The 13,747-nt window shown below is 32.9% G+C and overlaps 1 protein-coding gene across 1 annotated transcript; it reads right to left on the bottom strand.

Annotated features, from left to right (window-relative positions):
• Positions 1 to 1,985: 1,985 nt before the first annotated feature.
• On the bottom strand, positions 1,986 to 3,226 carry LOC139874578 (uncharacterized mitochondrial protein AtMg00810-like). The gene is made up of 2 exons (XM_071861989.1): positions 3,091 to 3,226; positions 1,986 to 2,833 (listed from the first exon to the last, which is right to left on the bottom strand). Exons 1-2 carry the CDS (start codon positions 3,224 to 3,226, stop codon positions 1,986 to 1,988), a joined length of 984 nt encoding a protein of 327 aa, XP_071718090.1.
• Positions 3,227 to 13,747: the final 10,521 nt, after the last annotated feature.

Genomic DNA, 13,747 nt, shown 5'->3' with positions numbered 1-13,747 from the left:
AGTTCATGTTCCTTTTGTGAGATAAGGACATGAGCGAGTATATCTATCATAGTCGTGCTATATTTGTATGAACTGGTAGAACAATCAACTCGTTTAATAATCTCAAGCCGAACAAACTAATCGATCTTGTAGAGTTAAACGAGAATATCAAAATCAATATCAATCATAGTATATAAAATTATAAAATATATATATAATCTATCTTATCTAATAAAAGGGGGTTGAGGGTGATGTCATTATATGCTTTTTAGAGTTGTAACATATACTTATAAGGGTTGTACCAATTAACCTTGATTATGTCATAATTTCCTTTTTAAATTTATATTAATTCTATAAATTGTACTAACAATAATAATAATTAATAAATAAGTATATTATTACTCTACTTATGTCTTTCATGCTTTTAAATATTACGGAGTAATTTACTGTCACCTCTTTATTTTGATTAGTAGTTTCAACATCTCTCCAACAAATGCATAGGAACTCACTACTCATTTTATTTTAATTCAAAATTTAAATACTTTCACATTCATCTTCCTCTTATCTCAATCTCCATTTCTCTCATCTTTGTCTTTGTACAAAAATCATCCAAGTACTATAATTGATTCTTTAACAAGCTCTTATGAGACTATTCGTTTTCTTTATTATTAATTGTAGCGTTCAATAATGTCTCAAATATTTGGGAAGTGAATGTATCCATATAGCTAAATGCCCTGATCAATAGTCAATATGCTATAATGGTTTATACATCAAACTTATTTATACGGGTCTTTACCAAATAAAAAAAACTTATTTTCACGGGTCATACTTATAGTGTCAACGGTGACTTTTTTTGTTTTTTTTTTTAATTTCTTTAAGATATATTTAGTTTGTATGTTACATATTAGATGAAATAGTAATAGCAAAATCATCTATGATTCATAAATCATATTTGTTTCGAAATAGTAATAGCAAAATCATCTATGATTCATAAATCATAATTGTTTCATCAATAGATTCATGAGTGTCTTCTTGATCTTCTATGGCAAACGGGGGGGTTTTACCAAAGTTTCTTTTCTATTTTACTGGTTCATTTTTATTATAGTTTATGATTTCCTAAAATGTGTCAAACTAATCTTTTTCGTCATATGCATAACAAATTGTAATGTATGAACTTGATTGTAATATGTGTTGCATAAAGTTTTCTATTTTTCTGTTTATATAGAACTTAAAGATTTTATTAATTAGTTTTAATATATATATTTTTGAAATAACCCGTGAGTTCACGGGTCACTTAACTAGTATTACTTATATGATACTCTAATTACTACTCCATTACTATTACTATCACTGTATTATACTCCGTAATATTTTGGGGGGAGTCAATCACTCAATTAAAATAATAATATATATTATATTATGATATTTTGTTCAAGTGAATTACTAAACACATTGGTAGTCGAGGAATTGTGAACCATCTTGACGCAAAGGTTTAAGCACATGCACCACCGCTTAACCAGCCTTTGGTTTCGGCTTTCACCGGCATCAGGCCGTCACTCACTCGTTTTGTACGACATGCTAAGCATATTCAATTAGCCCTTTGTTTTATGAAAGGTGATCCTCACACACCACTTTTTTGTCCATGTATACCTAATTTTACCTATTATATTATAGTCTTAATTATATTTGAAAACTGATAACAACAAAGAAGAAATTGAACGATGAACAACACAATTTCATTCATTTAAATTGATTACAAATGATTCGATCTACTCGTTATATACTAACTACATCAGATTAACTAACCAAAACCGTCTTAACAAACTAACAACCTAAAATACATAAAATACCCTACACAAATAAATAATTACAGTTCAGTTCCCCGAACTTCTATTTACACTATTTACACTTTAGTCCCCTGAACTTCTGTTTACATCAATACTCCCCTTCAAGTTGTGAGTTTTGGGCAACGAAACTCCCAACTTAGACAAGAGCTTATTATGTTGTTATGAAGGAATAACCTTGGTAAATACATCAGCTAATTGTGACTTTGTGTGAACATATTGAGTCTTTATCAAACCAGACTTCACTTGATCTCTTACATAATGGCAATCCACCTCAATGTGCTTAGTCCTAGCATGGAAAACTGGATTTGCAGCTATGTGAATAGCAGCCTGGTTGTCACAAAACAATTTAACAGGACCTAAATCATTTAGACCTAAATCCTTGAGCAAAGTTACTAACCAAGTGATTTCGCAACATGTTAATGTCATTGCCCTATATTCAGCCTCTGCAGATGAACGAGAAACCACATTTTGCTTCTTTGACTTCCATGACAATGGTGAATCACCTAGTAAAATACAAAAACCAGTGGTAGACCTCCTAGTCATTGGACAACTTGCCCAATCTGAATCACAGTAAGCTTTCAACTGAACAGCAGATCTATTAGCAAGGATAATACCTTGATTTGGAGCTAATAACAAATATCTCAACAGATGTTTCACAGCTTGCATATGAACAGAAGTAGGATTCTGCATAAACTGGCTTAACAATTGCACAGTGTAGCATATATCAGGACGGGTAATTGTTAAGTAAATGAGTTTACCTATTAATCTTCTGTACACCTCTGGATCAGCCAATGGTGAACCAACATCTACAGTGAGTTTGTTGTTTTGATCCATAGGCAATTTGTAAGGTTTCAGATTTTGAACCCCAGCTTCTTTTAACAAGTCCAAAGTATACTTCCTTTGAGAAATAAAGATCCCATGTTCAGATTTAGATACTTCTAAACGCAATAAGTAACTTAAAGCTCCCAGATCTTTCATATGAAAAGTTGATTTTAATTGTTCTTCAACTGAACAATATGATCATGACTATTGCCAGTAATTAACAAATCATCCACATATACCAAGATTGCTGTGAATTGTTCTTTGTCCCTTTTTGTAAACAATGAATAATCTGCCTTAGATTGTTGATATCCAAAAGAGATCAAAGCACTTGACAATTTAGCAAACCATTGCCTTGGTGCTTGTTTAAGCCCATACAATGATTTTATGAGTTTGCAAACTTTATTATCATTAGACATTGTATCCTATACATGCTCCCCTTTACCTACATATCCCATAGGCATTTTCATATAAACTTTTTCCATTAAATCTCCATGTAAGAATGCATTAGACACATCCATTTGACACAACTCCCAATCATACATAGCAACAACAGCTAAAAGAGACCTTACAATAACCATCTTTGCAACAAGAGCAAATGTTTCAGCATAATCAACACCCTTTCTTTGCCTATTACCATCTACTACCAATCTAGCCTTTTTTCAATCAACTGTACCATCAGCTTTTAACTTTGTTTTGTATATCCAATGACAACTTATTGCTTTCTTACCAGGTGGTAATTCAACAATTTCCCAAGTATTATTTTCTTCTAAAGTAGATAACTCACTATCCATTGCTTCACACCATCCTGAGTCAACAATAGCTTCTTTAAAGCTTGTTGGATCAACTTGTGCAACCAATGCAGTAACGTATTGTTGAAACTCATCTTGTAAAACAGGAATTGACACTTGATTAGCAATAGGTGTATGAGATAAGCCACTTGAGGTACCTGGAATGACATAATCATTATGCCAAATAGGTGGGTTGGAAACTCTAGTAGACTTTCTTAATTCTGGCACAGTGGTAGTAGTATCTTGAACATGATGTTCAACTTGATTATCTTGTGTTTCAGAAGCAAAAATGATGGAAGGGTCATCATATATTGAAGGATTGACTTGGGATGATGTAGGTATAGCAGGTGGAACAGGATGCAAGAATTTATTAACATTTTCTGCAGAATAAGGAAAAATGTGTTCATAGAACTGTACATCCCTTGAAACAAACATAGTGTGAGTTAACAAGTTGTATAACTTATAGCCCTTTTGATGAGAAGGATATCCAATAAACACACATGGAATTCCTCTTTCTTGAAACTTTTCTACAACCCTAGAGGGATTAATGGCCATGGCAAAACAACCAAAGATCCTAAGATGATCATAAGTTGGTGGTTTATTAAGTAGAATCTCATAAGGTGTTTTATTGTTCAAAACTGAAGAAGGATATCTGTTGATCAGGTAAGTAGCAGTAGTAACACAATCACCCCAGAACTTTAGAGGCAAATTAGCTTAAAATCTCAAAGCTCTAGCTACTTCAAGTATATGTCTATGTTTCCTTTCAACTCTACCATTTTGCTGTGGCCTATCAGGACATGAAGTTTGATGCTCAATACCTTGTGCAGCTAAGTATCTTCCCAGATCACCTTTGATAAATTCTAAGGCATTATCTAATCTTACAACTTTAACCTTCTTATCAAATTGGTTTCTAACAAATTTCAGAAATGACTTCATCACACTGAAACAATCACTCTTATTGACAAGAAGATACACCCATGTAGCCCTACTACTGTAGTGACCCGAACTTTTCCATGTTTATATATATTAATTGAGATTGATATTTACATGACTAAATGTTTCCAACGTGTTAAGCAATCAAACTTGTTAAGACTTGATTAATTGAAATAGGTTTTATATAGACAATTGACCACCCAAGTTGACCGGTGATTCACGAACGTTAAAACTTGTAAAAACTATATGATGTCATATATATGGATATATATATAGTTAATATGGTATTATGATAAGTAAACATATCATTAAGTATATTAACAATGAACTACATATGAAAAACAAGACTACTAACTGATTTCGAAACGAGACATATATGTAACGATTATCGTTGTAACGACATTTAATTGTATATATATCATATTAAGATATATTAATATATCATAATATCATGATAATGTAATAATTTAACATCTCATTTGATATAATAAACAATGGGTTAACAACACTTAACAGTATCGTTAACCTAAAGGCTTCAAAACAACATTTACATGTAACGACTAACGATGACTTAACGACTCAGTTAAAATGTATATACATGTAGTGTTTTAATATGTATTTATACACTTTTGAAAGACTTCAAGACACTTATCAAAATACTTCTACTTACAAAAATGCTTACAATTACATCCTCGTTCAGTTTCATCAACAATTCTACTCGTATACACCCGTATTCGTACTCGTACAATACACAGCTTTTAGATGTATGTACTATTGGTATATACACTCCAATGATCAGCTCTTAGCAGACCATGTGAGTCACCTAACACATGTGGGAACCATCATTTGGCAACTAGCATGAAATATCTCATAAAATTACAAAAATATTAGTAACATTCATGACTTATTTACATGTAAACAAAATTACACATCCTTTATATCTAATCCATATACCAACGACCAAAAACACCTAAAAACACTTTCATTCATCAATTTTCTTTATCAAATTTATCTCTCTCAAGTTCTATCTTCAATTTCTAAGTGTTCTTCATAAATTCTATAAGTTCAAGTTTCATAAAATCAAGAATACTTCCAAGTTTGCTAGCTTACTTCCAATCTTGTAAAGTGATCATCCAACCTCAAGAAATCTTTCTTAGTTACAGTAAGATATCTTTCTAATACAAGGTAATACTTATATTCAAACTTTGATTCAATTTCTATAACTCTAACAATCTTATTTCGAGTGGAAATCTTACTTGAACTTGTTTTCGTGTCATGATTCTGCTTCAAGAACTTTCAAACCATCCAAGGATCCTTTGAATCTAGATATATTTTTCTCATTTCCAGTGGGTTTATCCACAAAACCTAAGGTAGTAACGATGTTCATAACATCATTCGATTCATATATATAAAACTACCTTATTCGAAGGTTTAAACTTGTAATCACTAGAACATAGTTTAGTTAATTCTAAACTTGTTCGCAAACAAAAGTTAATCCTTCTAACTTGACTTTTAAAATCAACTAAACACATGTTCTATATCTATATGATATGCTAACTTAATGATTTAGAACCTGAAAACACAAAAAATACCGTAAAACCGGATATACGCCGTTGTAGTAATACCGCGGGCTGTTTTGGGTTAGTTAATTAAAAACTATGATAAACTTTGATTTAAAAGTTGTTCTTCTGGGAAAATGATTTTTATTATGAACATGAAACTATATCCAAAAATTATGGTTAAACTCAAAGTGAAAGTATGTTTTCCAAAATGGTCATCAAGATGTCATTTTTTCAACGGAAATGACTACCTCTTTAATAATTGACATGTAACTTAAATTTCCGACTATATACCTATACTTTTTATGTTTAGATTCTTAAATTAGAGTTCAATATGAAACCATAGCAATTTGATTCACTCAAAACGGATTTAAAATGAAGAAGTTATGGGTAAAACAAGATTGGATATTTTTGATCTTTTTAGCTACGGGAAATGTTTAACAAATCTATACAAATCATATCCTAGCTAACTTATATTATATTATACATGTATTCTAATATATTATGTAATCTTGGGATACCGTAGACACGTATGCAAATGTTTTGACATATCATATCGACCCATGTATATATATTATTTGGAACAACCATAGACACTCTATATGCAGTAATGTTGGAATTAGCTATACATGGTTGAGGTTGATTCCAAATATATATATATACTTTGAGTTGTGATCTAGCCTGAGACGTGTATACACTGGGTCGTGGATTGATTCAAGATAATATATATCGATTTATTTATGTACATCTAACTGTGGACAACTAGTTGTAGATTACTAACGAGGACAGCTGACTTAATACACTCAAATCTTTAAAACATAATAAAAATGGTTGTAATTATATTTTGATCATACTTTGATATATATGTACATATTTGTATAGGTTCGTGAATCGATCCGTGGCCAAATCTTATTTCCGAGGAAGGAAATATCTGTGAAAGTGAGTTATAGTCCCACTTTTAAAATCTAATATTTTTGGGATGAGAATACATGCAGGTTTTATAAATGATTTACAAAATAGACACAAGTACGTGAAACTACATTCTATGGTTGAATTATCGAAATCGAATATGCCCCTTTTTATTAAGTCTGGTAATCTAAGAATTAGGGAACAGACACCCTAATTGACGCAAATCCTAAAGATAGATCTATTGGGCCTAACAAACCCCATCCAAAGTACCGGATGCTTTAGTACTTCGAAATTTATATCATATCCGAAGGGTGTCCTGGAATGATGGGGATATTCTTATATATGCATCTTGCTAATGTCGGTTACCAGGTGTTCACCATATGAATGATTTTTATCTCTATGTATGGGATGTGTATTGAAATATGAAATCTTGTGGTCTATTGTTACGATTTGATATATATAGGTTAAACCTATAACTCACCAACATTTTTGTTGACGTTTAAAGCATGTTTATTCTCAGGTGAATACTAAGAGCTTCCGCTGTTGCATACTAAAATAAGGACAAGATTTGGAGTCCATGCTTGTATGATATTATGTAAAACTGCATTCAAGAAACTTATTTTTGATGTAATATATTCTTATTGTAAACCATTATGTAATGGTCGTGTGTAAACGGTATATTTTAGATTATCATTATTTGATAATCTACGTAATGCTTTTTAAACCTTTATAGATAAAATAAAGGTTATGATTGTTTTAAAAATGAATGCAGTCTTTGAAAAACGTCTCATATAGAGGTCAAAACCTCGCAACGAAATCAATTAATATGGAACGTTTATAATTAATATCAATGGGACATTTCAACTACAATCATCAACAATAGTCAGAAAAAACCTGTATTTTCCTTCATAAGCAACTTTATATGGACCCCATATGTCAATGTGTATCATGTGAAATATGGCATCACAATCTGAACTACTAACAAAAAAAGGTGGACCTTCAGAATTTGATGCTCCTACACAATCGTGTAGGATGCTCCTACAAGGAATTCACTGTCTGCAAACCTTCAGAATTTGATGGGACCGAAGGACCAATCGGATTGAAACGGTGGACCGAGAAAGTTGAATCGGTGTTTGCCATAAGTAAGTGTGCTGAAGGAGACAAAGTGAAGTACGCTACGTATACCTTCACAGGTATTGCGTTAACATGGTGAAATACCTATCTAGAGCAAGTGGGACAAGATGCTGCTTACGCGCTACCGTGGTCAGCATTCAAGCACTTGATGAACGAGCAGTACCGTCCCAGAAACGAGGTCAATAAGCTCAAGGTAGAGCTTAGAGGGTTACGAGCATAAGGGTTTGATATTACTACGTATGAACGACGATTCACAGAGTTGTGCCTATTGTGTCCGGGAGCGTTCAAAGATGAAGAAGAGAAAATCGACGCATTTGTAAAAGGGTTACCGGAAAGGATCCAAGAGGATATAAGTTCACACGAGCCCACCTCCATATAAAAGGCAAGTCGAATGGCTCATAAACTTATAAATCAAATTGAGGAAAGGATTAAAGAACAGGCGGCCGAAGAAGCCAATACGAAACAAGTCAAGAGGAAATGGGAAGAAACCAGTGACAAGGGTCACAATTTCAATAATTAACCCAACAATCATAACTACAATCGCACCAATTTTTGCAACAACAAACGCAACAACAACAACCACCCCAGCAACAACTACAACAACCGTTTCAACAACAATAACAAACGCAACAACAACAATCCCAACAATAACAACAAGAGGCAGAAATTCTGCCAGAGATGTGAAGGATACCATCCAACTGGGTTCTGTACAGCAGTGTGTACTAAGTGTAATAGAAAGGGCCATGGTGCGACAAAGTGTGAAATCTACGGATCAATGGTTAAGGGAACAAATAATGCCGAAACAAGTTATGCAGACATTACCTGTTTCGGATGCGGGAAGAAGGGCCATTACAAAAATATGTATCCAAATCAGGGGGATAATAATGGGAAAGGCCAAGGAAGAGTCTTTAACATTAATGCGGTTGAAGCGCAGGAAGACCCGGAGCTTGTTACGGGTACGTTTCTTATTGACAATACATCTGCTTATGTTTTATTTGATTCGGGTGCGGATAGAAGCTATATGAGTAAGGATTTCTGTGCTAAATTAAGTTGTCCATTGACGCCTTTGAATAATAAGTTTATACTAGAATTATCAAACGGTAAATTAATTGCAGCAGATAATATATGTCGGAATCGAGAAATTAAACTGGTTAGCGAAACATTTAAGATTGATTTGATACCAGTAGAGTTAAGGAGTTTTGATGTGATAATCGGCATGGACTGGTTGAAAGAGGTGAAAGCAGAGATCGTATGTTACAAAAATGCAATTCGCATTGTACGAGAAGAAGGAGAACCCTTAATGGTATACGGAGAAAAGGGCAACACGAAGCTACATCTTATTAGTAATTTGAAGGCACAAAAACTAATAAGAAAAGGTTGCTATGTTGTTCTAGCATACGTCGAGAAAGTACAAACTGAAGAAAAAAAGCATCAATGATGTTTCCGTCGCAAAAGAATTTCTCGATGTATTTCCAAAAGAATTATCGGGATTACCCCCACATCGATCCGTTGAATTTCAAATAGATCTTGTACCAGGAGCTGCACCAATAGCTCGTGCTCCTTACAGACTCGCACGCAGCGAGATGAAAGAACTGTAAAGCCAACTGCAAGAACTATTAGAACGTGGTTTCATTCGACCAAGCACATCACCATGGGGAGCTCCTGTTTTGTTTGTCAAGAAGAAGGATGGTACATTTAGGTTATGTATTGACTACAGAGAGTTGAACAAACTTACCATCAAAAACCGTTATCCACTGCCGAGAATTGACGACTTATTTGATCAACTACAAGGCTCGTCGGTTTATTCAAAAATCGATTTACATTCTGGATATCATCAAATGCGAGTAAAGGAGGATGATATTCCAAAAACTTCTTTTAGGACGCGTTATGGTCATTACGAGTTTATGGTTATGACGTTTGGATTGACTAACGCACCAGCTGTGTTCATGGACCTTATGAACCGAGTGTGTGGGCCATATCTTGACAAGTTTGTCATTGTTTTCATCGATGACATACTTATTTACTCAAAGAATGATCAAGAGCACGAAGAACATTTGAGAAAAGTGCTAGAAGTATTGAGGAAAGAAAAACTGTACGCTAAGTTTTCAAAGTGTGCATTTTGGTTGGAAGAAGTTCAATTCCTCGGTTACATAGTGCACAAAGAAGGTATCCAGGTGGACCCGGTAAAGATCGAAATCGTTGAAAAGTGGGAAACCCCAAAAACTCCGAAGCATATGCGTCAATTTTTAGGATTGGCTGGTTACTATAGAAGATTCATCCAAGATTTCTCCAAAATAGCAAAACCCTTGACTGCATTAACGCATAAAGGGAAAAAATTTGAATGGAAGGATGAACAAGAGAAGGCGTTTCAATTATTGAAGAAAAAGCTAACTACGGCACCTATATTGTCATTGCCTGAAGGGAATGATGATTTTGTGATTTATTGTGATGCATCAAAGCAAGGTCTCGGTTGTGTATTAATGCAACGAATGAAGGTGATTGCTTATGCGTCTAGACAATTGAAGATTCACGAGCAAAATTATACGACTCACGATTTGGAATTGGGTGCTGTTGTTTTTGCATTAAAGACTTGGAGGCATTATTTATATGGGGTCAAAAGTATTATATATACCGACCACAAAAGTCTCCAACATATATTTAATCAGAAGCAACTGAATATGAGACAACGCAGGTGGATTGAACTGTTGAATGATTATGATTTTGAGATTCGATACCACCCGGGGTGTAGTGACCCGAACTTTTCCATGTTTATATATATTAATTGAGATTGATATTTACATGATTAAATATTTCCAACATGTTAAGCAATCAAACTTGTTAAGACTTGATTAATTGAAATATGTTTCATATAGACAATTGACCACCCAAGTTGACCGGTGATTCACGAACGTTAAAACTTATAAAAACTATATGATGACATATATATGGATATATATATATAGTTAACATGATACTATGATAAGTAAACATATCATTAAGTATATTAACAATGAACTACATATGTAAAAACAAGACTACTAACTTAATGATTTTTAAACGAGACATATATGTAACGATTATCGTTTTAAAGACATTTAATGTATATATATCATATTAAGAGATATTCATACATGATAATATCATGATAATATAATAATTTAAAATCTCATTTGATATTATAAACATTGGGTTAACAACATTTAACAAGATCGTTAACCTAAAGGTTTCAAAACAACACTTACATGTAACGACTAACGATGACTTAACGACTCAGTTAAAATGTATATACATGTAGTGTTTTAATATGTATTTATACACTTTTTAAAGACTTCAATACACTTATCAAAATACTTCTACTTAACAAAAATGCTTACAATTACATCCTCGTTCAGTTTCATCAACAATTCTACTCGTATGCACCCGTATTCCTACTCGTACAATACACAGCTTTTAGATGTATGTACTATTGGTATATACACTCCAATGATTAGCTCTTAGCAGCCCATGTGAGTCACCTAACACATGTGGGAACCATCATTTGGCAACTAGCATGAAATATCTCATAAAATTACAAAAATATGAGTAATCATTCATGACTTATTTACATGAAAACAAAATTACATATCCTTTATATCTAATCCATACACCAACGACCAAAAACACCTACAAACACTTTCATTCTTCAATTTTCTTCATCTAATTAATCTCTCTCAAGTTATATCTTCAAGTTCTAAGTGTTCTTCATAAATTCTACAAGTTCTAGTTACATAAAATCAAGAATACTTTCAAGTTTGCTAGCTCACTTCCAATCTTGTAAGGTGATCATCCAACCTCAAGAAATCTTTGTTTCTTACAGTAGGTTATCATTCTAATACAAGTTAATAATCATATTCAAACTTTGGTTCAATTTCTATAACTATAACAATCTTATTTCAAGTGATGATCTTACTTGAACTTGTTTTCGTGTCATGATTCTGCTTCAAGAACTTCGAGCCATCCAAGGATCCGTTGAAGCTAGATCCATTTTTCTCTTTTCCAGTAGGTTTATCCAAGGAACTTAAGGTAGTAATGATGTTCATAACATCATTCGATTCATACATATAAAGCTATCTTATTCGAAGGTTTAAACTTGTAATCACTAGAACATAGTTTAGTTAATTCTAAACTTGTTCGCAAACAAAAGTTAATCCTTCTAACTTGACTTTTAAAATCAACTAAACACATGTTCTATATCTATATGATATGCTAACTTAATGATTTAAAACCTGGAAACACGCAAAACACCGTAAAACCGGATTTACGCCGTCGTAGTAACACCGCGGGCTGTTTTGGGTTAGTTAATTAAAAACTATGATAAACTTTGATTTAAAAGTTGTTATTCTGAGAAAATGATTTTTATTATTAACATGAAACTATATCCAAAAATTATGGTTAAACTCAAAGTGGAAGTATGTTTTCTAAAATGGTCATCTAGACGTCGTTCTTTCGACTGAAATGACTACCTTTACAAAAACGACTTGTAACTTATTTTTCCGACTATAAACCTATACTTTTTCTGTTTAGATTCATAAAATATAGTTCAATATGAAACCATAGCAATTTGATTCACTCAAAACGGATTTAAAATGAAGAAGTTATGGGTAAAACAAGATTGGATAATTTTTCTCATTTTAGCTACGTGAAAATTGGTAACAAATCTATTCCAACCATAACTTAATCAACTTGTATTGTATATTATGTAATCTTGAGATACCATAGACACGTATACAATGTTTCAACCTATCATGTCGACACATCTATATATATTTCGGAACAACCATAGACACTCTATATGTGAATGTTGGAGTTAGCTATACAGGGTTGAGGTTGATTCCAAAATATATATAGTTTGAGTTGTGATCAATACTGAGATACGTATACACTGGGTCGTGGATTGATTCAAGATAATATTTATCGATTTATTTCTGTACATCTAACTGTGGACAACTAGTTGTAGGTTACTAACAAGGACAGCTGACTTAATAAACTTAAAACATCAAAATATATTAAAAGTGTTGTAAATATATTTTGAACATACTTTGATATATATGTATATATTGTTATAGGTTCGTGAATCAACCAGTGGCCAAGTCTTACTTCCCGATGAAGTAAAAATCTGTGAAAGTGAGTTATAGTCCCACTTTTAAAATCTAATATTTTTGGGATGAGAATACATGCAGGTTTATAAATGGTTTACAAAATAGACACAAGTACGTGAAACTACATTCTATGGTTGAATTATCGAAATCGAATATGCCCCTTTTTATTAAGTCTGGTAATCTAAGAATTAGGGAACAGACACCCTAATTGACGCGAATCCTAAAGATAGATCTATTGGGCCTAACAAACCCCATCCAAAGTACCGGATGCTTTAGTACTTCGAAATTTATATCATATCCGAAGGGTGTCCCGGAATGATGGGGATATTCTTATATATGCATCTTGTTAATGTCGGTTACCAGGTGTTCACCATATGAATGATTTTTATCTCTATGTATGGGATGTGTATTGAAATATGAAATCTTGTGGTCTATTATTATGATTTGATATATATAGGTTAAACCTATAACTCGCCAACATTTTTGTTGACGTTTTAAGCATGTTTATTCTCAGGTGATTATTAAGAGCTTCCACTGTCGCATACTTAAATAAGGACGAGATTTGGAGTCCATGCTTGTATGATATTGTGTAAAAACTGCATTCAAGAAACTTATTTTGTTGTAACATATTTGTATTG

This window comes from Rutidosis leptorrhynchoides, chromosome 11, assembly GCF_046630445.1.
Source record: "Rutidosis leptorrhynchoides isolate AG116_Rl617_1_P2 chromosome 11, CSIRO_AGI_Rlap_v1, whole genome shotgun sequence".
NCBI classification, from domain to species: domain Eukaryota; kingdom Viridiplantae; phylum Streptophyta; class Magnoliopsida; order Asterales; family Asteraceae; genus Rutidosis; species Rutidosis leptorrhynchoides.
Note: the sequence above shows the minus strand (reverse complement) of the source record. Positions and strands in the feature narration are given on the sequence as shown.

What these genes read in the sequence shown, in the direction of transcription:
- LOC139874578 (XM_071861989.1), bottom strand. Translation starts at nt 3,226, where the DNA reads ATGGTTATTGTAAGGTCTCTTTTAGCTGTTGTTGCTATGTATGATTGG. An exon ending in AATGCCTATGGGATATGTAG is followed by an intron (nt 2,834 to 3,090) that starts GTAAAGGGGAGC and finishes CATATTGTTCAG; the next exon opens with TTGAAGAACAATTAAAATCA.